Source organism: Triturus cristatus, chromosome 12 (assembly GCF_964204655.1).
Source record: "Triturus cristatus chromosome 12, aTriCri1.1, whole genome shotgun sequence".
NCBI classification, from domain to species: domain Eukaryota; kingdom Metazoa; phylum Chordata; class Amphibia; order Caudata; family Salamandridae; genus Triturus; species Triturus cristatus.
The window spans coordinates 264,128,808-264,156,546 of NC_140595.1; the positions used below are offsets into that span (position 1 = coordinate 264,128,808).

The 27,739-nt window shown below is 46.7% G+C and overlaps 1 protein-coding gene across 3 annotated transcripts in view; it reads right to left on the bottom strand.

The window, feature by feature from the left end:
- The window catches only part of LOC146775817 (FH1/FH2 domain-containing protein 1-like), a 2,636,482-nt gene that overhangs the window by 1,834,737 nt on the left and 774,006 nt on the right, over nucleotides 1–27,739 (bottom strand). For all 3 annotated transcript variants that reach the window (XM_085639988.1, XM_085639986.1, XM_085639987.1), the window contains exon 7: nucleotides 12,202–12,313. In XM_085639988.1, coding sequence (XP_085496114.1) covers nucleotides 12,202–12,313 — 112 coding nt within the window. The remainder of the gene's footprint in view (nucleotides 1–12,201; nucleotides 12,314–27,739) is intronic.

The following is a 27,739-nucleotide window of genomic DNA, read 5'->3' on the forward strand; positions in this document are numbered from 1 at the left end:
ACGAGTCCGCATCAGGGTCGATGCTCTCTAACAGAGAGACATCACGTGCGGCAAAGACGCCTGGGCTGTTTTTATAGCCCATGGCTAATCTTTTGAACTGTTATTGTTTGCCACCAGAAGTAAAGGCTGTCCATTGACTACTAATAGAGGACACGTTATGACTATAGAAGCCATTGGAAGTGTCAAGTGTGGTCTTAAACCTTTTTCTCATAAGACTATCAACCAGGGCAGAACTGTGGGTATTCTGTACCGCGCACGTCCGGCAATGAGAGTTCAAATCCCGATAATCCAAAACTAGGCGTTACAACCCATCAGGTTTGGTTACAGTGAAAAGAGGATTATTAATGGGCGACACACATGTTTCAATTACACCTTGATATTCCAATTGGTCTAGGATTTCCGCAACGGGAGCGTTTGCTTCTCGCCACGTGGGATTTTGGGGTTGTGGCTGCGGCATTGACCGCAATGGAATTTTATGTCAGGGCGAGAGTTTAATCCATCTGACCCGAGTACGGTACAACGCCGGTGCAAGCACCTGAGCCCACTCTTCTGCAAAGCTCTGCGCATGCTCCTTTGGCACGGTGTGCGCGAAACTAGGGAGGATTACCTCGTCCCCTCTCGGAGCGGCCAAAACGAAAGGTGGGGGCCAGTCCGCCTACGCTAACAAAATGTCATATGTAGAAGTTACATTTTCCCAAAAAATCCCTCTTATTGTACGTTGTAGGTCACCTCCACTTAAAAGGACTATTTCATATAGTCTGTCAGGGGGAGTCACTCTAGTGTCAGCAGTTTCTACTGTGATGAACGTGTCAGTTGCTATCGCCTTCAGATACAGACGCAGTGCTTGCCGCACTACTGTAACCTCCACTGCGCTGTCTAGAAGCGTTAGCGCCCATGTCAGGTTCCAAAGCTGAGTTCTCACTACCCGTGGCATACCTTGCGGTTAACGCAGCAACCTTCTATTTCTGAAGCTGTGGGCGTTGACGTGGAAAGTCATCCTGCTTGCCTTTACCATCAACCGGGCGGGGCTGCTCACATCCTTGCGGGGCACCCTGACCTCTGCCGCGATCTTCACCACCGGCATCTTCACCACCGGCTTGTGAGACCGACGTTTCCTGGGAAGAACGAGGAGAACGTTGATCATGAATCTGAAATCTATCAGGGGACCTAATTCTCGCGCGATTGCGCAACTCATATGTGCGTTCAGTAGACACTGGTATTGGTGATGCAGGACGGGACCCTAGTTTCTGTTGCTGCTTCCCCTGTTTTTTATTCTTCCAATTTTGTTTAGGAAAAACTGGACGGTCGTCTTTAGTAGACTTAACCGTCTGAGTTTGCGGTTGAGCTGCTGTTTTAGCAAAAGGCTTAACACCCAAACTATTGCGGCCAATAGTCTTATGAGCCTCCGCAATAATCTTCAGTAACTGCCAGGGTTTATCGGCTTCTGCAACGAGGCGCAAAGCATTAGACACCTGAATGTTAACTGCATCTCCCTTGACGTTAGCAAGGATGAGATCAGACACTACGACAAACACTCCGACAAGCCTCATTCCCAACTCGACCGCCGCCTCTGGACCGTGCTCATCCTGAACACGCTTGATCACGGACGGTGTGCCAAAGCACTTTGCATAAACTGCTGCAAAAAAAGCTTTACCCCAGTTCTCACAATCGGTCACCTCAGGTACTAACTCTTTCTGCAAACTAATCGTTAGAATCCTGTGTTTTTCCACAAGAGTCATATTAAGAAATACTGCTTCCAGCTGGTCAAATTTCTCTGCAAGCCAATAAGGCATACCGTCCTTATTCTGGGGGCGCTTGCCCATTACCGAATTAACCTTGACGGGACTAATAGATATCCTGGCCGGTCCAACTGGTTGCGTTGCAACCCCAGGTGCCTCAACCTGGAGGTTGCGTGAGACGCATTGCACTAAAGCACTGTGTACCGCTATCAAGGCGGTATGTAGCTGACGTACGTCGTCCACTGGGGCTTGCAAATAATGTGAATGTGGTGTGAACCCGGCCAAGACTGGCCAAGTGACCCCAGGGATAGACAAGGGGCCTAAACGAACCGGAGTTACGGCGGGGGGGAGGGCGCCATTAAACCAAATACAATACTGCCATGCCGAAATCGGAATCGCCTGTGTCCTATATGGTGTGTAATTCACAGGTATCGCAGTGGGAGTGTAAGTATGGAATGTTTCATCATCCGCATTTATTGCAGGAAACGGAACCCAAGAGTAGAAAAGCTCAAAGGGGAACGCTGCATCGGCACTCACCACAAAGATTACTGACATACCATCGTCTGGCACCCCAAACTGCGTCAGAAGACGCCGGAGCGCTGCGTGACTATGCAGTGCTATATTAATATCACCCATAAGGACACAGAGAAGTACAACAATCTATATGAAATGTAGCACAAATAGAGCAGCAATTCAAAATGCAAACCTTTCTAATTTTCAAGCTTGAATGAACCTATAATTTATCCATATCGGTAGGCTAATCCAGCATGTCTGTCAACCAGAAACAGGAGTGAGGGTGTTGTGGACAAATATAAGCACTACTACTAAAGTGTCTCGAATACAAGACCAAACGTTAGGTGCGCCATGTTGCGGGGATTCTGCTCATGCACAGGAAACCAGGACCTCAGTGAATTGTTGTGTACCAAAAAACTCACATCAGTACCCAGACCCCTACCAGACTAGCATCAGTGTCTCATTCGTTCTCCGTACTACAGCGAAGCTACCAATGATTTGACAACCCAGAACAAGCGACTTAGGGTACTCTCAGGAATGGTGAGAATCAAGTTCACTCTTTCATTTTTATTCTCAAACCAGTCCACAACGTGAGTAATCAGAGACACAGAAAAGTTTAAAATGTTTATTTTTAACTACGTGCTCTAAGATGCAGTATTTTGGCTAACATAAGCAGGCAAATGATTAGAAATAAAACAATCGGCATTGTTACAATTCCATAAAACACAAAGGGAGAAATCATGTTACAATGATAGTGGAAACAGGTTGTATAGCACCTTATGTATGACCCTCCCCTGGCTAGGAGCTAGGTTTTATAATAATAGGTCTCTAGGTTTGAACGGGGAACCCCATACCTCCAAGATCAGCTGAGGTGAATCACATCACAGGATCAGCAAGGCTCTCTGTAGATGGAAAGGTTTTTCTCCAAGTGCCAGAATCATGCATGCAATGCAATATTAAAGGCACCCGAGTTTCAGATATTTGCAGCTGTGTGCGTGTTGTGTCTAGAGCGTGGGTCGATCAACCTGAATCTACAGCATACATTGTTATTTGACCTTGAAGACTTCTGCACATGGTGTACAGACTGAGGTCGCGGTGTAAGTCTAGGGATGTGAAAAACAGACTGTTCTCATGCGAAGAAAAGCAAGCAGTTTAACTTACAACAACAGATACCTGTAGTGTCGTGTGCAAAAATCAGCAAAATGGCATTTGACTAATAATACGCCTATGCTAACATAGCAATGTGCAAGCAGAACCCTGTATTCACTACAATCTGACAGTGTGCGCGGTAGCCTCACCACATCTGTGACCCAGATATTCGCCTCCCCATTAAGAAGCCAGTAATAAAGATGAGCCGTTTCGCAGCCTCCACACATCTATAAGACCAAATTCAAGCATAGCATCGTTAATGCTCTGTGCAATCCTAGGTGTGCGTAGGCCTTGCGGACTTGATTTATCCAACTGAGGGTCTAAATATGTGTTGAGGTCACCTCCACACACCGTGGCCTCCTCAGGCCACTCTCGCATAGTGCTGTACAAACACAAGTCTCTGGTTCATCCGCTATGGGGCCATAAACGTTGATAAGGGTGATCAGGGATGTGCCTAGTTTACCGTGTACCATGGCGCAGCGCCCTTCCGTGTCTGTATATGTTCTGATAGGTGTAAAAGTGAGGCCGCGCTTCATTAGGATGAGCACCCCTCTAGCATATGAAGAGTACGATGAGGCTAATTTATATCCCACCCACCTGAGTGCGATTTAAGCCTCAGAAGTCGCAGTTAGATGCGTCTCCTGGAGGAGTGCAATCTGAACGTCATGGCGATCTAGATATGCGAACACCTGCCTAATCATTTGGGGGGTATTGAGCCCTCGGACATTCCATGTCACGCAGTTGTATTTCTCACCCATAATCATACTGAAACACCATTCCTGCTAAGGCCAATGTCTTGCTGCCACAATCAAAAAGTGTAATCAACATGAGCCTCCTCTGTGCAGTCGGTGCAATCACATCAACTAACCCCAACTCTAAACTAAACCACCCCCCCAAGCCACTTCAGCAAGCCTAATTCGCCAAAGCCATCCCACAGTAGACCCAAACCCCCCCCCCCCATCCCCAAGCCCCCAAACATTCCCATAAAGAACCAAAAATGTGGTGTGGTGCACACACGGTGGTGGAAGCAGCCAGCCGGGAACCCCAGCGACAAACGTCACATGGGGGGTCACCTTCGAGTAATAGTGCCACTTACCCTGCCTCCTCATCCCAACAAAGACTCAAAGTGCATATCAATGCTATATGTAGTGCTGCACCATATGCAACTACACCTCACCCATCGTGTCCAGTCATAATTGATGAATTATACTATGAGTTCGTGGTGAGCACTTATCTGTGTCCATATGTAGCGCTGCCAGGGCTGTCCGGTGAGCGAAGATCAAATGCAGTTCATAATTCAAGAGAAACTCATTATTCAACATCCAAAGTGTGCCCCTGAACCTCCTGTTCACCCCTGGGCGATAGTCTACGCGGCACCGGTGATCCCCTCAGTAGCAGGAACTTGAGCACCTCTTTAGGATCGTTGTAAATTCTGCTTTTCCCCCTTCTGTTACACGAAGACGGGCGGGGTAGATCATTGCGTATGGAATAGTCTGGTCACGTAGCGTTTTCTTGACTTCCACAAGTTTTTCCGCGCCTCTTGGTCCTGTTGTGTGAAATCTGGATAAATGGAGATGGTCAGTCCCTCATGCATTAGGGTGCCCAGCTCTCTAGCTTTTCAGAGTGCCGTGTCACAATCTCTGTAGTTCAGTAGTCTTGCTATAATTGGGCGCGGTCTTGCCACCGGTGGAGGCGGCGGAGCAAGCGATCTGTGCACCCTTTCAACAATAAAAATGGCTGAAAAGTTGTCTTTGCCAAACAGTGTCACCAGCAGATTCTCAATGTATCTCTCCATGTTACCCGTGTTTGTTGATTTCGCTATGCCTATAAAGCGTAGATTATTACGGCGGGATTTCGCTTCCAAGTCCTCTGACTTAGACACGATAGCCGCAACCGCTTTTTCAGTCTTCTCCAGTTTCGTTTGTTTGGTGTTGTGCGTCCTCGGCGTCTGAGATCCGTCTCTCTGTCATATCGATCCGCTCCGTGTGTCTATCCGGTCTACCCTATAAGTTAAAGTGTCAATTTTTCCATCTATGTTGGTAGGCGTTGCTTGAATCGTCATGAACATAGATTGGAAGTCCACAGCAGTAGTAGATTGTGTGTTCGCCGTAGACGTCGACGACTGTTCTGCCCAAGCATTGTGAGTCACTTTCTTTGCCTGTTCAAAGTTTAGTCTGGGCTGAGTCCGGTCTGTTTTACCCATTGTCACGGTTCCGTGGCCAGGGAAGCGCTGATCAGGGGTGTTGCGTCGCGTAGGACGGGAATCAGGAGCTATTTAAATGGCTGCCGTGTTGTACGCGTTACCGCTGAGTATATGGACTGGCTCAGTGTTGGAGTTCAGTGGGCAATCACGTAGTAATGATGCGTCTGGGAAAACAGTGTTACACCAGTCCACAGGGGCACAACCGATGCGTCTCAGTATACCTACAGATCATTGGACAAGGCCCCCTGAGCCCAGGGTGACGGTGCGTTCACGCCTCGTGGTCCCACTACCGCAGAGGCCAAACGCAAGGCCGCGTCTGTCCGACTTGGTACATACATCGCGTGTTCCAACAAGACAAGATCAGGCAGGGCAGGTTGGACGCCCCTGTATCATCTATCCTGACAATGAGGCCACTGGTAGGAAGGCCGCAGTACATGAATCACTGGATGAAGCCCACACCTTGCAGCAGTCTCAGCAGGTGTTCAGCGCGGGGTCCTCCATCGGATGTTGTATAGATCAGCTCAGGCTCAGAGCGCTCCTTACCTCACACGCTAGGGAGACCAGGGGGGGACCGTGAATATGCAGGGTCGGTGTGCTCTCCGTCAGCGCGGGCCCCGCAGCGCCGTCTGAAAGTGCGCCGGCCAGCCGCACTCTCGTTGCACGAGGGCCTCACTCTGGATCTCAGACCCACGCATCAGGCAGCCCTCACCTTCACCTCTCGGTGAAGTCGGAGCCTAGCAGCCATCATCGCGCAGTCATCGTGCTCTCCGTATCCCCACAGCGTCGCGTCAGGCAGCCTCGTGGGCTTGGCAGGTTCGCTCCCCAGGGAGACGAGCGAACTCACGCCTCCGCTCCACGATCTTTCCAACATCGTCGTGGGCCCACGCACATGCGCACTGTGCAGGCCTCGTGCCGGCTCCGATCTTTCCGCAGCTTACAGGCACCCCAGGAGCGATTTCGATCGCAAAAGTTAGTACACCTGGACGTCACAGTACTCCGCTGCAGGTATCTTTAGTTCTCAGCTCATGATACAGGCTGGGAGTGAAGGATAATGTAAGGTTTGTTAGGTCACAGCAAGGAGCTCGCCTACGAAGCAGCCATCTTGCAGGCTTGGCTAGCTCCGCCCCCAAGTACCATAATATTTCTCTGACAGACTATGGATACTTAACTCCAAGTTTATCCAATTATGTTAATCCTCGCCTCCCAGTTCTTCAGAACATGTTAAATCATGTCGGCATTTTTGAAAGCCATTGCAGGAGCTTGCTCTAGATGTGCTGCAGCAGCACTCTGCTTGAGGGCTGATTGTTTTCATTTTTCCAATTTTAACATTTGACTTATCACTTCCACTTTAACAAAATGTGTTCCAACATTGATCCTTGATGAATTTGGAGTTCATAAGTGTCTAGTTTCAGTCTAAATTCCTGTTTTGGTGTCAGATTCAAAGCGATAAAAAATTTTTTTTTTTCATTCAGTCATACCTTCATGGCTTATCAATTTCAAAACAAATTGCAGGAAGAAACCACAATATTACAAAATATCGACCACTGACTTCTTACAAAGGTACAAAACCGTGATGCAAGAAATGTTTTCATTACCGCTTTACTCATTTCAGAAAGGAAGAAAGAGGACGAATATCTTTTGCTGTCTTTTTTTTTTTTACTAAAACCACTCATTTTATTGCACTGCATTTTTGTCTAATTTCAGAAAAAAATCACCCAGATTTTTCCATATTTGTTTTATTTTCCCCAGGCAGTCCCGAGTACAACACAAACTTCTGTGCATCTTTACAATCCCCGAGGTGTGATGTAAGGGGGGCAAAAAGGGATATTTGTTTGACCACCATCTCACACAAAAATCTCTGAAAAGAGTTTTAAAGGATTAAGCTCTAACTGCCTCAAATGTAAAATTGCAAAGCACCGGGGGGGAGGGTAAGGGTATGCTTAGCACTCTAGGGGCTACCGGGAAAAAACATATAATATAGTCAAGAATCGCGTACTTAACGTTCCTTGCAGAGCCTGTAATTTATTGGAAGGATACTATTATGCGGACATCGTTGTACTGGACAATGTGCTTGGGGATCTGTATATGGGGAATTAATTCTGATTAGACCCACAAGGCAAGTCACACCAACTACACATTCTTTCATAAAAGGGATCATGTAATAACTTGCTCTTCCTTACATATATCTTAATAGCCTTTCACTGTGGAACAATTATAACATGGGAGAATGTATCATGATTATAGCGCTCTGGCCAGGACATTTCTCACCCACTTGGAATTTTGACTGACCAGCCTTTTTCAAACTTGCTCCTCCTAACATGCATTACACCTCCTCCTCTCAACACATTATGTCAACGGTCAAAAACGTTCACTTCCCTGCAACTTTCTAACAGACCTGAATAGATTGAATTTGAATTCCATCTCAAACAACACACTCCATTCCCCCGTCCTGCAACCTCCAGACCTACTCACACAATCTACAGTCGCTAATACTGCAGATGAGGAGAAAGATCAATTTCTTTTTCAAATCACACCAGCAGAATGTCTTAGAATTCTCCAGTGCATCTTGCCTACTAAGTGTCTGTCTTGACTATGGATATCTCTGTGCAACTCACCTCAGAGTTAGAGACCATGTTCCCTTCAAGCAGCTTTTAACTACTATGCTAGGGTTATCGCCTAAGGGAAGAGAGGTAGCCTGTGAATGCCAAAAGCCAGTGTATTAAGCTGGTAGTTCCCTCAGTTACCTATTGATGGCGCATAATTAACTTGGGTTGGAGGGATTTAGAGACTAGGACTAGGGTGTAACCATCCTCCGCCCTGGATTAAGCAGGAGCAGCCGCTGGTGCCCAAGCCATTAGACAAGCAAGTGCCCCATATCCATGCCTAGACATGCCATCAACTTACAGTAATATTCCAGATCCACAGCAGTGCAACTATCAACTGTTGTGGCTACTCTAGTCCTAGTACTGTAGTGGAGAAAGAGCAAGTTGACACAGGGCCGGTCAAACTAATAGCATACCAGCTCTGAGATGTTCGATTCTTATGAAACACAGGAGCTCAGTTCACGAAGAGCCCCTCACAGACAGGACTACCCCAGAGAGGAACACCCATGGGGATTGCCGTAGCAGCAGCAGCTGCCCTTACTAACTCACTTCTCATATTAGAACCTAGTGACTCACTCATCTGTTCATACATTTTTTGCAGAGGCCGCCCCTCTTGGTGGAGGGGGGGGGGGGGAGGGGAGAGTTCTGGGGCCAGCACCATAACCGACACCGAGCCCTGTAAGAATCTGGTTATGGGTGCCCTGAAGCACCCAGAAGCAGAGCAAGTAGCCCCTGCGCCCTCCCCTTGGGCGTCAGAACGGCACCTGGCCCCCGTCCAATGGGGGAGCCAGCCGAGATACAAACCGCCCAATGGGGGGCGATACCTGAAAGGCGGGAATGGTTGTTGGGAGACATATAGGCTGCTGCTCCCCCAGGTAGCTCCTATATATTTGTGGAGCGGGGTAGCGGCGCACACACACACAAACACCACCACGTCGGACTTGGGGCTGGGATCAAACAGGAGCTGCTAATGTGGGACACATTCTTGGCAAGGTTTAACGGCGTCCTCATCTGGAAAGAGGACTGGGTGACAGCCAGGCAGATAGCACTGTTCACCGACGCTTCAGGGAGCACAGGTTTTGGGGCAATCCTGGGCAATAAATGGTGTGCAGGCCAATGGCATAACCGTCAATATAAAATTTCTGGAACTGTTCCCCATAATAGTGGCTTTAACAGCCTGGAAGAACATGAAACTGATGCTGTGGTCAGACAACAAAGGGGTAGTACAGGCCATCAATAGGGGATCGGTGAGGTGCCCTGACATGCTAAGACTAATGCGCCCATTGATCAAATTGCAGCTGGAGGGGAATGTGGACCTGAAGGCCCGCCATGTACCGGGGGTGGAGAATGCAGTAGCGGACGCCCTGTCAAGAGCACAGATGAACAGATTCAGGGAATTGGCCCCAGGGGCTGACAAGGTAATGATCCCCTTCACAAAACAACCGTGGGGCCTGGCGGGATAGACTTATCAGCATTGGTAAACCAAGCCCTTGCCCCAGAAGCGACCAGACTGTACAAAAAATACGCAGCAACAGTGATGCAGATAGGGGGCATACAGACACTGGAGAACAGGGCCGAGACACAAAGAGCAGTGGAGCTATTTATCCAATGGGCATTCACCAACAAAAAATCCAGCTCATGGGTGCAGGCCCACTTGGCTGCCATAGCCCACTTCACGAGGATATACACAGGACAGAACCCCATACCATCCCAATACCGCAAAGCGGCAATGGAGGGGTGGAAGCGGGCCAAAGGGGAAAAAGTAGACAGCAGGTGTCCAATAGATTTTAAAAAATTGGGCCAGCTTATGGGGGCCTTTTGAATCGGCGAACTAGTGGCACCCAGGAAGAGTAGGCCGGCGGGGCGGTGACTCCAGGCTGCGGACGTTAGACCCAGGGCAGCCTTGGTTGAGATATTACTTAGGAGGTCAAGAAATGGACTAGGCCGGCAAGGGAATGGTAGTACAGCTGAAGTGCATCAAAGATCACGACTACTGCGTAGTATGCTGCTTGTTCATATACATGGTGGCTCACCCGGCTGGTGACGGGCTGTTTTTCAAACATCAGGATGGGAGCAACTTAAGCAAGTTTCAAATCACAACAGTGATGCGCCTGGCCCTCGCTAAAGCAGGGCTACCCCAGCACCATTTGGCTCCCGCTCTTTTAGGATTGGCGCAGCAACTTCGGCAGCACAGTACGGCTTGTTCGAAGCAAGGATACAAGCAGTAGGCAGATGGCAGTCACAGGCATACAAGACCTACATCAGGCCCCAATTACTGTAGAACCCGCGGACTGGGCAGCAGGAAGGGCTGTAACAGGGGGAGGAGCGCAGCCACCATCCAAAAGAGACCGTTTTACATTTTGACCATTGTTTCAGCAGGAAAACAACCCCGCCTGCTGTGGGTAGTGGGCCACTCCGTGTCCAGAATGCAGACTTGGTGGCAGCGGGTGGGCCACAAGATGACAGGACGACCAGTGAGCACATGCATCCGCTGGGTGGGGCAACCAGGGATGAGGTGGAATCAGCTACCGGCGGCCCTCAGGAACTTGCAGGCAGACACAAGCTGGCACAAAGACATACTGATCATACACCTCAGGGGTAACGACCTGGCACAGACGGGAAGGAAGGCCCTCCTGCAGGACATCCAAGCGGACCTCACGGAGGCATCCAAGCGCTTTGGGAGTACAACCATCATATGGTCTGAAGTGATCAGTAGAATGCATTGGAGGGGAGCAAAGTCGCACAAGGCGGTCAATAACTCTAGACGGAAGCTGAACATCGCAGTCAGATTTTGTAAGACCAATGGCCTGGAAAGCATCAGGCATGGGCTCATCCACCAGGGCCGTCCTGAACTGTATGGGCAGGATGGGGTGCATCAATCGGAGGAAGGGATAACCTGTGGGGGGCAATGGCCTTGACAGGTTGCAAGTAAAGAAAAAACCTAAGGAGCTTGGGGGGAGCCGCAGGATGACGTTAGCCTCCCTGGCGGCGTGGCAGAGAAATAATGGTACAATGGTTGGCTAGAGAGACAAACCGACAGGGCGGTGAGTAGGAGGAGGGCCACTCACTTTGGGATGCCGCTCGGCAGGATGAGTGGGCCGAACAAAGGTGGGGGTAGCAAACGGAGACGGCACTCGCAGCTCAGACCCCGCCGGACAGCAGGAAAAAAATGAGACGGACACAGTAGTGAGTTGGGGCCTATCTCCTGTGGGGAAGCTACCCCCGCCACATGCGGAGACCAACCAAACGATAGTCCGAGAAGGGACAAGCGAAAGGACTACAAAGAACTAACGAAAGAACTTTCGGTGCCATTTACGAACTGGGGAAGTGTACATAATGCACCACAATGTAATATGCATAACATGCTAAAGATATGTATGATTTATGACCACGATATGATAGTTCGCAAATGATAATTATGACCTGGGGTTATACGAATTATGACCAAGACGTGTTATGTATGTAATACTAATAAACTGCGGCCAACAACGACCACTATAATCACAACGCATGTTGGTTGTTTATTATTGACACAAGGTTGGTTTGCTTAGGGGACATGTTTACTGGAATGGACGCAGTGCGGTGGTTATGCCCCTAGGCAGACCTAAAACACTTACCCTTGCCCTGCCAGGCCAAACACACTCACTAATCACAACCATGTGATATCCCTACCTTTTGTGGACACTCACAAAAAAATAAGTTCTCTGTACTGTCAAATAAGGAATTAAAAGGAAACATGCATCTAGTGCACTTACATAATCCAATGAATATTCTAGTCAGTGGCTTTCTACAGCAAGCATTCAATCACTCATTCACCTTGTAAGAGGGGATATCACATTTGCGTTTACTGATAGTATAGGTATGGCTAATATGATAGCAGTGAAGGTTTCTAACTTATGAATACGATTTCTTCTTCAGAACTGAAAAAAATAAAGTCTTGCGTATACAGAATGCCCTGGCTAGGTTTCTGAACTAGTGAAATTATGGTACTCACCCAAACCTTGATCCACTGTGTTTATAGCCTTTATGAGAAGCTGAGCATTGGATTCTGCATATTCGACAAACACAAGTAGCAGTTTTAAAGCGGTTTTCACCACCAAACGGTACTGCAATTAAAGACAACAAGATTGTGAGAAGAAGCTAGTACAAAAAACCTAGAACACTGTCCACTTTAGAAAAAGGTACATTCCTCATGACTCCATTTCCCACAATGCCCGCCTCCAGTTCTGTTAAGGTTTTTTTAGGTCACATAGGCAAACATGAACGTTTTCATTGAAGCTAAATTTGTAACTTCAGGTAAGCTATAAAGTGAAAGCTGCACAGAAAATAATCTACAAGTAACAATATGAATGTAAGACTGATTTTCAGCTGAGGAGATATTTACCTAAGCTCACATGTAAGCCTTGTGAGAACTATAGACTAGGTTCAGTAAGCTTATCTGGAAAAGGACTCGGGGCCCTGTATGTAGGATAAATTAGCCCTGACAGGGAATAATCAATAAAGTAAAAAGACACACCTGGGCACGGTGAGTAACAGCTAAAGCGGGCAAAAAAATTCTAGAGTTACAACATTGATACTGGCAATAATTGTCAGAACAGATGTCAAACCAGTATGTATTTTCTTTTTTAATTATCAACATTTATCTACAACACTTTTTATATATTTTTGACACATGTTGTTAATTGTTCATAAAACATAAAAATTCCTTCTAAGTTGTCATACTTCATATAATTGTTTATAGAAAACAGCAGTGCAGACATGTATACATTGCTAATATTTAATTATCTCAAAAATAACATGATCAGCGGTCAAGGATAATATTGTGATGATGTGCAGAGACTGGCGGCATATTATCAGACTACATCACAGTTTTAAAATCTTCATACTGGAATGCCTCAGAATTGTACTTGAAGACAATGTCTTCAAGTTCATTAACCAACTAAACCCTTTTCCTCATATTCCTATGCTGAGTCTCAACCATTGATCAAACAATAGGTATGCCCTTCATTATCAACACGCTAGGAACATAGGGCTAACCTGGTTTGTCACGAGGAGGGCTATAAGTGGTTTTTTATTCTGCTGTTACCATTTACCTTCTTGACGTGCATCTTTTAAATGTATATATCATTGCCTTGGAGTTATGCTGCATGCATGCCATGTTTGCCAACTTTTAAGACATATTTGCACCGTTGCATGTCCACTTTTCACACACTTTTGTTTGGTTTTCTTGGGGTATCTTCACCTATTCAAGACCAACACGAGTCACAATGTCCTTATTCAAATTATTATTTCCTGTTACCTGTCCTTTCAATGGAAGATTTTATATCCACTTAAAATAGCGGGCATCTTAATTCTAGCTACTGATGTAGTCTATGACTTCATTTAGTGATTACTGTGACGGAGTCCTGACGAAGGCCTTGCCAAAACTTGCATTGTCTGACAGCATAACCCCAGTCTCTGCACATCATCACAATATTCGTTTGTTCAAAAACTTTATTTCGGTCTTTACGACCACAAAAGTACAAAATAGACAGTACATACAATTCATTGGAATACAAAAATAATAAAATAAAATGACATCCAGCTCTATGGTTCAACACTGCCACATATCCAAATCCATTCGGCTCAGTAAACTGCATGTGCAAAGTGTGTACTATACAGGAGGTAATAAGTGGGGAAAAAAGCACTATGTAAGAAGTTTCAATGGAAGCGTTACAGGTGCAGTTAATTTTAAGCAGCATTAGAAGTACATTTGTTAAAATAAATTCATTTTAAAGTGAAAAGCAGTAAAAGATTTTAAAATATAGGTTAAAACCCTAAAAAATTAAGGGAAATGTACTGCTTGCAGCTGAGCTAACGGTTTTACAAAAGTCCAGCGCCTACGCCACATTGAGATCAGAAATCGTGACACAGCAAAAACAATGGGTTTGCGGGTATCAGACTTCATGACTCTAAATGCCTATACACATTGTTCAAACCCTAAATTGCTAAACAGTTGAACAAGCCAGCGCTTCCTTGCTGGTTTATAACCAGGACACAAAAAAACAAGCATTGGCATAGCCAATAGGTCTCACCTTTGGGACCTTTTAAGTGTTTAGCCATGCAACAGGTGCATAACTAAATACTTATAAGGTCCCAAAAGCGAGACCTATTGGTTATGCCAAGCGGCCGTGCTGCCGAGAAGGTGATCAAGCATCAAAGCGGCCATGCGGCCATGCGGCCGCGAAAGTAAAAGTAATCGCGGTCAAGCAAAGCGCGAGCCCGCGCACATGCACTGTAGCTCTAGGCAGGCCTGGTAGCACTTTTTGGAGTCCCCTCAATAAGTCTCGCCAAACCAGCGCATGCGCTGGGTCAGGCGAGACCTAAAAAGGACATGAAGCTCTGACTCATCCTCCCAATTGCAGGCTGGGCACTCTCGCAAGGCAGAGTTTGACCATTCGCAGGATAAGGCACGGAGCGGCAAGGTGCCCAGTCTAAACTGGACAAAGTTTTCTTGCCAGGAGTGGGTGTATGTCGTCTAAAAAAAGTTCTATTCTATAATCATCTTTCAGAAATAAGAATTGGGCCGTCAGCTGGCCTACAGACGAACACCCCTGTACAACGGCTTGCTTGTTCAGACGGTAGGCTTTTACCACTTCAAGGCGTGTGGTTGCATAACATGCTTCCTCTGGGTTGCTCCACAGTGTTGGTTTTCCCAAGCTACTGCATTCTTCCTTTATATTTGCAAACCAGGGAATTTTTGCTGCTCCCAGGAGGCTCAGTATCTCTTTTAGTTCCGCTCTATACGCTGTCAGTTCTAGGGTCACATATAGTCTACACCAAAAACCTAAGGGTCTGAGGCCCAACTCCTCCCCAATAGGTCTGATTCCAAAATCTAACCGCAGGGGGATAAGGGGGGTACTGGAGGGGAGACCCAAGATCTGCCTCATGAAATTGATTTCTACTTTACTCAAAGCTCCTGTAGGAAGGTGGAATCTGACTATATGGTTGCCCCCAACTTTTTGCCTGGTATTTGGATGGTTTTTGACTAGTCTGGCTGGGATCCTGCTATCCAGGACCGCAGCCTATCTGCTTCCTCCCTAAAACTGATGAGTACTCTAGGTACATTCCAATTGGATACTGAGGACACCCTACCAGCCCTTGTAGATGGTACCCTAGGTACCCAGGGCATGGGTCCCTCAGAGGCCTACCAGGGGCTGCAGCACTTATTATGCCACCCCTGGGACAGCCATACCAAATGACACCACCAGACAACTACTGTAGTCTGGGTAAGGTGGTGCTTGCACTCCTTACAGGGATATAGGTATCCTGTATCCCACTTAATACAACACATATATCCTCATAGGTCACCCCAAGAGCAGGCCTTGCTAATCCTACAAGGCAGGGTGCTGAGATATGTGTGAGGGGGGACCCCTACCTGAGTAGGGCCCCTCTGCAACCCCCGTGAAATCATTGCTGGGTTGTTTATAGTGTAGCCATACCATATACTCTTAACCGCATTATGAGTCTATCGCAATAGCGTGATAACTTGAGAATGGCTACACAGAACCATATAGTGTTTGGTGTCAAACATGTAGGAATCATACCCCCAATCCAGCCATGGGACTGAGGGCATGATTCCCCCCTGCTAGAGGGGCGATATGGGAAAAGCGGCAGAATTTAGACACCAATTTAAAAGTGCACGCGAAGTACAAAATGGATGCTACCCGCCACCCACACGACTCTGGCTGCCTGTTGTTGGGCAGAACTCCAGCCACGGCAGTTGGACAATAGGAATCCTGTTGCAGGGAGGTGTTCCCACCTCCCCAGACAGACTATGTGGATTGGAACTGGGTGGGTGCACCATAGGATGCCTTTCAGAGTTGCACGTAGGCTTCTCCAGTGCCTACATTCTGCATACACCGCCTGGAACCGGTTTAGGGGCATCCGGTCCCCTGCCCAGGCGGGAAACACACAAAGGGGAGAGGGTGTAGCCACCCTTTCCCGCCTGACCTCTCATTGGTGGACCCTGATCTGGACACTCCCCTAATCTTTGGATAAAGGTGAATACTGGGTCCCCAGAGCTTCAGATTAATCTTGGACTTCACAGACCTGACCTTCGACGAGCTTTGGCCCAATATTGAGCCAACCTATCCGCAGCAACTGTGCCAAAGATCAGCTCCCTAGCCCACTCCTGTGGCTCGTGGGCACCCTTTTACGCACGCCAAATTGCTGCCTCCCGCGGTCCCTTGTCTCTCGACTTGTGGGCCCTAGCGGAGTTCAATCTTTACTTTTATTAAGAGTTCCCCTGGTTGCTCCAGGCCTGCTCTACAGACTCCTTGAAGGAGACCTCGCTCAGACCTCGTGGGTCTGCACCAGTAGCTGATTTGTTCATCTTGCGTGGGTTGCGGTTGCCAAGGCTTAGTGGATACAATCCAGACACTAACACCGCAGCGACCCTCATCCTTCGTGGGACAGTCGCCCTCCAGAAGCTGGCCTTCCTTGAAGCCTCCCGGAGCCCGTGGCTGCAGATCCAAGCTACACCTTTTCCACTTGAAGCACCCGACATTGAAGGGCTCTTTTCCTTGAGCTCCCTGGTCACTGTGCCGTGACCCAGACTCTGTCCCCTCTGCTTTCAGGTTCTCCTCTACAAGATCTACAACTTCATTCTTCACGACATCATCAACGCTTTTGGCTAGCAGCAGTTTTGTACATTTTCCCATTGAAAATCAGCCCGCAACCCGACATCGAAAACGACCTATGCACCCGGCTTCCCTGGGGCAGGTAACAGTGGTACCGCGGTACTCTCGTGGTAGTGGGCTCCTCAAAAGCTTAACTCTAAGCTCCTAACTTTGAACTCATGCTAGAAGTGTCTTTAATCTTTTAAAATCAAACCGCGACATTCTCCATAGGCTTTAAAAGAGATCCAGATAGCAGCTATTACCACTGCACACGCCTCCCGTGGGTCCCCTTCCTCATCACCTGGGGTGGATTCTTAAGGGGCCAGCGATCCTAAATGCCCTAGGCATTGTCTGTAGAATTGTCGTGGTTCTTATACCACTTTTTTAATATATGGTTTGGTCCCCCCCTGGGGCCCTGTGATTCCAGTGCTATTTATTGTATCTATAAATGTATGTTTGAATTGTAACTTTACCTCTAGCCTCAAAGAGACTTGTGGGATTCTGTTTAGAATAAATACATATATTTTATATATATACCTGTGTGGACTACTCTCTCATTTGGTCATTCAAGAGGTTATCTATGGTAAAACAATAAGCTTAACACTCCTTCAAGACTTAGCCTGAAGGCTGCTCTCCACAGCTACCACTAGGATAGCTTTCTTAAAAGGTTGTCTTTAACCTATCACCTTAAGAGTCGAATTGGGCTGGTGCAAGGTGGCCACTATAACTAGTGACCAGTATATGCCAGGCCAACTTCTCACAGCTCCACAACAACAGTGCCCCCAAAGTTCAGCCCCATACACTGCCGCACCCCTGGCTTGCACCTTATAAATCACTACTATAGGCCCGGTAGGTTTAGAAGAGGAGTTTCTCAATAATTTGGCAATTCCTCTGGTAGTCTGAGCTAGCCTGAGCTTGGCTTTAACAATTTGTGGGCCCCACTCCATGTTTTCTGTCAGGGTAACCCCTAGATATTCAAACACCGACACCCTATCTAACAAGGTGCCTTCCAAACTGGGGTTAGGACGGGTTGTCTTAGGGGGATTGAAGACCATAAACTTTGTCTTTAGGGTATTAATCTCTAACCCCCTGTTACAGAAGATGGCAAAACTATCTAAAACCCTCTGGATGCCCATAGGAGAGTTTGACAATAGAAGGGTGTCGTCCGTGAACATCATTGTTGAAACCTTGGTGCCTGTCAGTTTAGGGGCATCATTATCCTTGACCTAAGTAAGATGGGCAGCCAATGCTTTGACAAAGACGCAAAATAGGGTAGGTGCGAGCACACACCCCTGCCTTACTCGCCTGTCAACAGGAAATCGGGAGGTCAAGTCACCTCCTTTCCCACACCTTACCTGGGCAAAATTACCTTCATGCAGTCTAATAAGTATATTCAGAAGGTAGGGGGGAATCCCCATATCTCCGAGTACCCCCCACAGCTTTGCTCTGGGCACCAGATCAAAAGCTGTCTTTAGATCCACAAAGATCAAATAGAGGCTGCCACCCTCCATTCTCACCGTTTTCCAAAATATAAGTTGGAGTCTGTATATTTGGTCAATAGTGGAAGTGTTCTTCAGGAATCCGGCTTGGTAAGGGCTTAAAATATCATGGTCTTCAATACACCCCTGTAGGTGATCAAGGACTATCTGTGCCAAATAGTTTTTGTGTGACATCGATCAAGCTGATTGTTCCGTTTGCTGGCATAATTGGTGAGCCTTTTTTAAAAACTGGAACTATTTCTGCCTCTGCCCAGGTTTCAGGGATCGGCATGCCCTTCAGAATGGCGTTAAATGAAACCCATAGATAAGGTCCCCAAATTTCCGGTTCTTCCCGAAAAAGATCCCCTGGGATCTTATCCAATTCTGGTGCTTAGCAGGGGGGAGCTTATTTATGGCATTTGCAACTTCAAGAAGGGTGAATTCTATAGCTTCTTCATAGTTAATGCTAGACGCAATTATAGGTGCATCATCATAGGAGCCGGGGACTTTCTTTGTGGTATATAAGGCCTGGAAGTGTACTTCCCATGCTTCTGCTGCTATTTTAGGTTCTAGTGCTGGCTTGCCCTCGCTGCTGCTTGTACTAACTATGGACCAGAACTCCTTCAGATCTTTGTTGGACAGAGCAGTTCTTAGAGCATCCCATCTGTCCGTTTCCCACACCTCCTTCGCTATTCTAGTGGTCTCTTTGTATAGCGCCCTCATTGGTTTGGTTTGTGGCTTGTCTTTGATGGCCTCCAATAAAGTCCGTTTTGCCACACAGCAACTATCATTAAACCGTGATCGAATGATCCTTTTTTTACCCTTGGCGTGCATCTTTGGATAAAATACATCAGCCAACTTAGAGACCAGACCTGTATGTAAGTGTTCGACTTTCTTAATGTGGGCGGTGATATCCGCCGCTACGGCCACTTCTCCCAGTTCTACAAGTACCAGAACGACTGCTGCATATAATGCAGACAGCTTTTCTGGTGACTGCTGAATTGCTCCCCATTTGATTCTTCTCCTATTGTTGGAGAGGGTTAAACTACTATCTACGGGGATACTGTGGCTAAGAGTCTTCTCGCAACCATGTTTCCTGGAACAGGCAGACGTCAAATTGGTCCACAAAAAGCCCCCAATCAGAACAGGACAGTTTGCTCTTGAGGCCGGCAACGTTCCAGAATAAGATCTTTAAATTCCTACCTTGGTTCTGCTCATCAACAAGGACCACAGGAGCATGAGAGTCAAGGGTTTGGGTGCCCCCTGGTGAGGCCATGGGGATATTACCAGGTGTCCAAGTGGGTTGTTTTGCCACCATATCACTGGGTTTTAGGAGATCGTTAATGGGTGAGGCTTGCTGGCCGAAGGACTCTACCCCTGACCTCACTATATCACCGTCTACCTGCTGTGATAGAAGATCCAAATCCAGTGTATTTGACCCAGCCCCAGGACTGGTGGGCTGGCTTAGTTGGTCATGCCCAATCTCCCCAGGTTCTACATGGGGCCTTAGAATTCTCTTCCCCAATTTCTTTGCATGTCAATCCACATCCTTAAGGCCCTCGAACCGGTTTCTTACAGGTACATTAAAGAGCAGGGGTCTGAAGGTGGGGTATCTATGGCTATTATTCTGATGGTTCATTGGCCTTCTGTCAGGGTCTATGGAAGTACTAGCCCTATCTGGTATAGAGTAGCGGGGGTGGTGCTCTGGAAGACTGTGATTCTGGCTTATTAGCCAGCATACCGTCTGAGGATTTTTAAAGTTTATGACTACCCAGTCTCCTTGCTTCGTCTTTGGTCAATTCCCCCACCCAACCAACTCTACGGACCATTAAAATTTCTCCTGCCCTGTCATAAGGAAATTGCTTATACCTTGCCATCCAGAACAGGCATTTATTCCTAAGATCCAGATGTGACTCTTGCTGGACCTTTTTAAGTACTGGTACCCCTGTTAAGATAATCACATAGGGAGATGAGGCTGGAGGCAAATTTATATTGGGCTGAATTGTTACTTCTGTGCTGTCCACTATGCTATCCCCCCACCCTCCCCCAAGCCCTTCTCTGCACTCAGTAGGCCCTGATAAAATAGTGGTGCTTTTGCCTTGGCTCTATCTAGTGGGTACTATGTTGTCATTCCTAGCCTCACAGTTAGGGTTCCTGCGTGTTATACTGGTCATATGGGTTTGCTCCTGTTGTGCAGCTGGGCTTAATATGGGCTGCCTAAAAATTTGATCATTATTATTGGCGTGATTATTGGACCATCTAGGGCCCCGTAAAGTGGGGGAATCTTGGCTCCTTTGGGTCTCCTGCTTGCCTGCAGGAGACAAACCTAAAATGTCTACCTGGCAGCTAGAGTCGGTACTCCTCGATGTAGGTTGCGTTAGATTGTTACCCATGGGTGCTTGCCTACTGTCCCCCAGTGTTTCCAGTTTGTGTATGCTATCTAATAGAGGGGCCACCTCATCCTTTGCAATTTCTCTGAATTGAGCCAGTAGGTCTCTAATTATGTTCTGTACCCAATATGGATATTTCAAGTCAGTTTGGGTATTAACAGAGCAATCTCTGGGGGCATTAGAAGTATCCGAGGGTTCCATGCTAATTATTGGGCCCCCTTTGCCTTTTTTACTCTTAGGTGCCCCCCGCTTACTTGCCTGCACTTTCCGTTCTTGCACAAGGTAATTGTAGCACCCCTCTTGCGACTTTCTATTACAGGTGTGGCTTCTTGACATGAAGATGGGGGCACAGCTAACCGAGAGGAAGGGGAAGAAGTAGGGGTTTTGGAATTAGATGGTTCTGACAACAGAAGGCAGAGATCTGGGGCTAGTGACAAACGCCTTTCGGTAAGTTCTATTTCTGTTGTTACCACCCCTACTGCCCTCTGTAGCATTCTGTCAATTGTGGTTGGGGGTAGCTGGGAAGAGGTTTTTTTTAGGCAAGACTGTTTAGCAGCACAAATGCGTTTCCCCATGGCAAAACCGGGGAAATCCTATAGTATACCCCCTAGCCGGCACCCGCACACCAAAACTCAAGCCTGGAAATATCTGCAAGTTAGAGAGCATAGAGTGGGTACAATTGCTGACTAAATGGATAGGAACTAAACATACAGGGGTCAATGCAGAGTTTGTCAGAGGGGGCGTAAAATCTGCCCAGTCCAAAAAGGTATCAAACGTGTATACAAAACTTGCCCCAATACAAAGGTTAGACATGCTGTAAGTCCTTACTATATGTGCTCGTCCCCATATGCTTCCAGGAAGTCCACTAATGCAGGGTTAGCTGAGGATATTAGCAGTGTAATACCCAGGATGATCTAAGAACACAGGACCAAAGGGGGTGGCCCTGCCCTGCCTCCTCCTGGCGATGACCGACTAGGACGGGCCCGCGCCGCAGGGGTCGAGGCAGCGTTTTATAGCGCAATGGTGATGCCTCCCCCCATGGCAGCTGATGGAAATTGGGCAAATGAGGAGTGATGCACCCTGGGACACCGAGTCCCATCAGGATGTTGTGGCGCTGAGGTCCTTGCGTTGGTGGATTCCAGGGGCAGGAAACCAGGAGAATGCCCCGCAGCACACACGGACCCAGGCCCAGAAGTAATGCTGGAGCAGGGTTTTCTATTGAAAATTTATTGAGATTTAAACTCCAGTTTATGTTGTTTGTCATGATTAAAATTACTAATTTATAATCATCAATTATTAACTTTGTTAGAAGTTTTGACTAATCAACATTACTAATGAGAGAAAATTACACGCGGGAATGCATATATGTTGCTCTATTAATACGTGAACTAAATTGGTGAGCAAATTAATAAAATAAGTGTAACAGAAGCGTTATTTGTTTCGTGTTTGCGCTTTTAAATAACGTGCTCTAATGCTTCTTTGTGTTGCAGACAGCTAGGTAATTACATACACATAAGGGTATTAGTGGGGATTAACACTGTATAGTCATTACGATGTGGTAATGTTGTTTTGTGTTTCTTTTAATTAAGATGGTCCGTTTTGGCCTAAACCAAGATGGCCGCTATTTGCAGCCTGCACTCGAGTGATTGAAATGTGACGAAAGGCCTTGCTGAACATGGTTGGAAGTCACCTGACCACAGCCTCTGTCTGAATTAAAAGTTTCCGTGAGGACGGCAGCTCCGGGCTTGCTTCCAATTGCCCTTGGAAAAGAATAAAGCCACAATGAACATTGATAACTTGCGGTGGCTTCACTATGGTACCAAGGAAGAGCATTCATGAGTGTATCGTTTTCCTAGCTTGAGTTTCCTTCTTCCGTGTTTTTATTTTTGTGATTTTTCTGAGCGGAGATTTTCTAAATGTTGCTATTCAACATCCTTTCCTGCTCGCTCTACTCAGCGGCTCAACGGACGTTTAGAGTTTGTTTGTTACTTTTATTTTGTAATTTTTGTTATAAATAATGTTAGACTAGAGAGGGTCTAAGACCACTTCTTCCTGAATCTATGCTCGAGAGGATCGACGCTGATCGAGAGGACGGCGACTCGGGAGACTTTACTGTGAGTCCTGTCCTAACCCATTTAGCTAGAATAGGTAACTATGAGAATAATGATTTGCTATTGATTGATTTTCATTTGAACTAATTTAGATAAAAGATGTTCCTTGTTTGAATTCCAGTGTCGGGTGGTTATTTCTTTGTCAATTATTGAGTTCCGAATATATTTCCTGTGTTTAGAATCATGACTCAAGACATGTCTTTATGGTCACATTGACCTCGCACTGGATGCAGATTTGGTAGGTTTCTCCTATATACACAGTGTGGATAGAGTAATAGCTATGAATGTTAGTGTGATGGGCCCTAGCGTATGATGAGTGTATGTGCGTATGACTGTGGATTTACTCTGTCCGTGGAAGTAGGGAGAATTTATATGCGCCGATCTGCAGCAGTAATACAGACAAAAAGCGCATCCCGCGCTGTGGGGGCCGAGGCAGCACTTTATAGCGCAATGGTGACGCCTCCCCCCATGGCAGCTGATGGAAATTGGGCAAATGAGGAGTGGTGCACCCTGGGACACCGAGTCCCACCAAGGTGTTGTGGTGCCGAGGTCCATGCGCCGGTGGATTCCAGAAGCAGGAATCCGCGTTGTAAAGTTACTGTGTTGTGTTTACAGCATTGTACACACTGTTTTCCTCAGGGAAGCAAACATTTTACAGCAAACTTGAGATCGATTCAGGCTGTGCCATTTGGACAGTGTGCAGATACTAAGGACAGGGACCTTTTATTTATTATTATTCAAGGAACTTTATTTAGCCTGAACATGACTCATCCGAGTGCTGTACAAATAGCAAACAAGTTAAACATACAAATGCAAAAAGGAACAGGTCAGAAACAGAACAGATACAATGTAACAAACGGCTTAGTAGATTTAGTCTCCAGAGATGCATACAGGAAAACTCAAGCTCAGAAACGTCAGGTCTACAGTTGAAGGTATCTATTCAGCAACAGCAGTTTTACTTCTCTTTTGAAGGAGGCAGTCAAGGGGTTAGACCTGCTTTCCGGAGCTAGTGTGTTCCATATTCTTGGGGCAAAATTGGGAAAGGAGCGGTTATACGTTTTTTTTTTGTTGAACTTCTGGGGCTTTAACAATAGAGAATTAACACTTATTAGGGAACGACTCCCACCAGAGAGTTCAAGATTGTTTGCCAGGTAGACAGGAGTGTAATGATGAAGCGCCTTATACGTTTTGCAGGCTATCTTCAACTGAAAGCTTGCTTAAAACGGGAGCCATTTGAGATGTTTTACATCTGGTGTAAAGTGGTCGAGGTTTCTGGATCTCGACCTGAGTTCAGTGTGGCTTTTAAAGGAGCCAGACTCGCTTTAGGTAATCCTGTAAGAGTAGCACTCCTGTAATCTAATCAGGAGATCATTAGGGATTGGACTAATAACTGAAAGTCACTCGGGAGCAAGAAGGGTTTGATTTTATGTTGAATTTGTAATTGGCTCCTCTGGTGGTTGCACTGATGTAATCTATGCCTAATGATCTAGTGTAATTAACAACATGTGGGTCGCAGTTGGGTGCTGTAAGTTGTTTGAGCCATTTTTCTATGGTGAAAGAGTGATAGTGGGGGAAGGGGATAAGGAGGTATTCCATCTTGAGTGTGTTTATCATAAGGTCATTGCGGGTTAACCATTGGTGGGCTTTCAGTTGGGTGCATTTGAAAGTTTTAATTTATTCAGGTGAGGAAATTGTGTATCATCAGCAAACGTGGTAATGGTTGAGTGTTTCAGAATTTCAGTAAGAGGTTCCATGAACCAGTTGAATAGCATGGGTGAGTGTGGATCTTTGAGGCACTCCTATTGAGACCGGAGAAATGTCCAAAAGAGTTTGATTGACTGATTCTTTGAGCTCTATTATGAAGGAACGAAACAATTCAGTTTAAAAAGGGACCAGATAACCCCATCCTTTTCTTCAGAAGGTCAATCATGTAGTCATGTTTGATCATATCGAATGCAGAGGAGAGATCAAGAAACATATGCAGGAAAGGTTTGCTCTGATCAAGTAGTCTCAGGGCATCATTTAAAATGTGTTTAGAGCTTATTCATTTCGGTGACCCGTTTTGAAGCCAGATTAGCAATGGTCAAAGAGATTAACTTGCTCAATGTAGTTGCAGACTTGTAGGTGTATGCATTGTTCTAGTAGTTTTGCTAGTGTCAAGATGTCGGTAAATGGAAGGAAATTATAGAGGACAGACAAGTCCGCCTTTGGGTTTTTTGGGATTGGGGTAACCCAAAAGAGTTCTTCAGATCAGAACTGGAAAACACCAAGAACTGACCCCGCAAACTCTTTGAAACAGTCAAACTTCAATCAAACAAACTAGCTAAGTCATCCAACTGAAATGTAGCAATCACCAGTAATCTCACCCCCAAACGTGCCTGTTACCAGAAAGCGCTAGGAATTGTTTCCGCGTTTCCCCGATGTCAGGGTTTCCTGAACTACAACTCCCTGCATGCACTGGGGCGCATCCGAAGACCTTACCTACATAAGCACTTCCGCTGGAGGCGGAAGGTGCTTGTCAATCATAGAGCTCATGGATTTTCGAGGCGGAAGGTGCTCCCCGCCGGATACCAGCGAGAAGCATTGCAGCATTCATTCCTGTGACGGGCCGAGTCCCGCGTTCCAACGGAAGCAAGCCTGTGGCATCGGAGGGAAAGAAACGCCATGATATCGGGAAGGCAGCTGTTCCAGCATCTCTGGTGAGACGAGCGTTGAGACGAGCGTGTTGTTTGTTTCAACAAAACTTTATTGAGACTCATTAAGACCGTGTTTGTTCCCAGTGTGCCTTTTCCCTTCACCTGGAGAATACGTGGACTGCTACACGCACACTTAGACGCTACGTACCTCGCTGCCGTTCTGCCAAGTATAAACTGCTTTGTTACAATCTCCTCGAATTCCCAAGGAGGGAATACTCTTGTTTTTGGAGCAACACAATCGCTGTGACTGTGCAATTACTGGGGCTCACGAGTGGATCTCTTCAGCTAGTCTCTGACTTAGTTGGTGTGAGAAGTGTATCACATCACGAAGAAGCCAGGGGCAGTCCTACGCACGTGACACTCAAAGGCTCAGTTTTAATTACTAGCTACACACTCTAGTGACATTTAACTGGAACAGTGTGGTAACCCCGGGTAGGGGTAGTATCTACGGAAGACAGTCAGGGGGGTGCCGAAGATTACAAGATATCACGAAAGATTTGAGGTAATCCCAAGACACCATAGTTCTGGTGGGTAGGCATAAGGTTGTACTTTCGCTGTACTATAGGAGAGAGGGCTTTTGTTTACCTAGTGTCTCTCTCGTCCTAGGTCTACCGGTAACCAACTTCTAAGAGAAGATTCCATCCCCGAATTACATCCTGAAGAGCCCATATCCCTGGCCGCATCTTGTTTATGTTATCCACTTCCCTTTTTCCCTCAGGCCTGATCTCACGCAGCTAGGTTGACTTCCTCTGCTGGGGATTAGGCTCTCGGGAATCAGGGACTTACTCATCTGCTATCGTCTCTGCTGGATCCTACGAGAACAGGTTAGTGGTGAATATAGGCTTGGGCGCTACTGACAACCTGGCATACCTGACATGAAACCACAAAATCCCTAATAACCTGTGATGACTTCTTCTTCAAAACCAAAATAACTCTCTAGGAAACAAACTTAATGCCACCTCAAACGTCCCTCCTCCTCCTATCGGGACCCATCTCTCCTCTCTTCCCTATCCCCCCCCCCCTCCCCAGGCATCTCCCGAAAACAAAGCTCACTGGTCCAATTTTGATCTATATGATGACCATTCCATCTCGAAAATTCTATCCTCCTTAAAACCGAATACCCACTTCAACTACCCTCTCCCCGCCAACTGCTTGGCAACGACCTCCCTACTCATCGTTCCCATTTGGACGACAATTATCAACGCTTCCCTTCTTCAAGGGCCCAAACCTGACTCCCTGAAAACTGGGCAAGTCATCCCCATCCTAAAAAAAAAAACACTCTGAATCCGGCAATTACAGACAGCTTCAGACCAATTTCCAATATTCCTCTTCTTGGAAAGTGTCGGAGAAATGTGTGCAGCTACAACTAAGCTAACATATCGCTAATTTCAACATGCTTGACGAATTCCAATCGGGGTTCAGGCCTGGGCATAGCACTGAAACTACTATTCTTCACATCGTAGCTGATGCTCTCCAAGCATGTCTCTTGATCCTGTCTCTTGATCCTTCTGGATCTTTCCTCGGCATTCGACACAGTCAACCACGAGAAACTCCTTGAACGCCTCGAACACAGGATGGGTCTAGGAGGTACCGTCATCAAATGGCTTGGTTCCTTCCTCCAGAACCGCACCCAGAGAGTCTTAATCAACAGCAACCTATTTGCGCCTTCCCCTATATCAATCGATGTCCCTCAAGGCTCTACTCTGTCCCCTACCCTCTTCAATCTCTACCTTGAACCATTAGCTGAAATTCTTCGAACGGCCAACATCTCCTTCCACATGTACGCCGATGACACTCAGATCTACATCAAAACATCTTCCCTAGAGGAGATTACCCATCTGAATGACACCCTGAAACTGACTGTTCAATGGCTCGCCAACAACCAGCTCAAACTGAATGACCAAAAAACGGAGTCTCTTATCTTCCCCCCTAAAAACTCAAATGGCATCCTGGAATGGATCAACTCGATCACAGCACTTAACTGCACACCGACCATAGTGGATTCTGCTAAATCTCTTGGTATAACCTTGGACAGCAACCTGAACATGCATGAACACATCAACTCGATGGCCAAAACTGCTAGGTTCCACCTGAGCTACTTGAGAAACCTAAAACCCTTCCTTGAAACTGCGGACCTAAAAACCACAGTTCAGGCGTTCGTTATCTCCAGAATTGAATACGGCTGCTCTACCAAAGA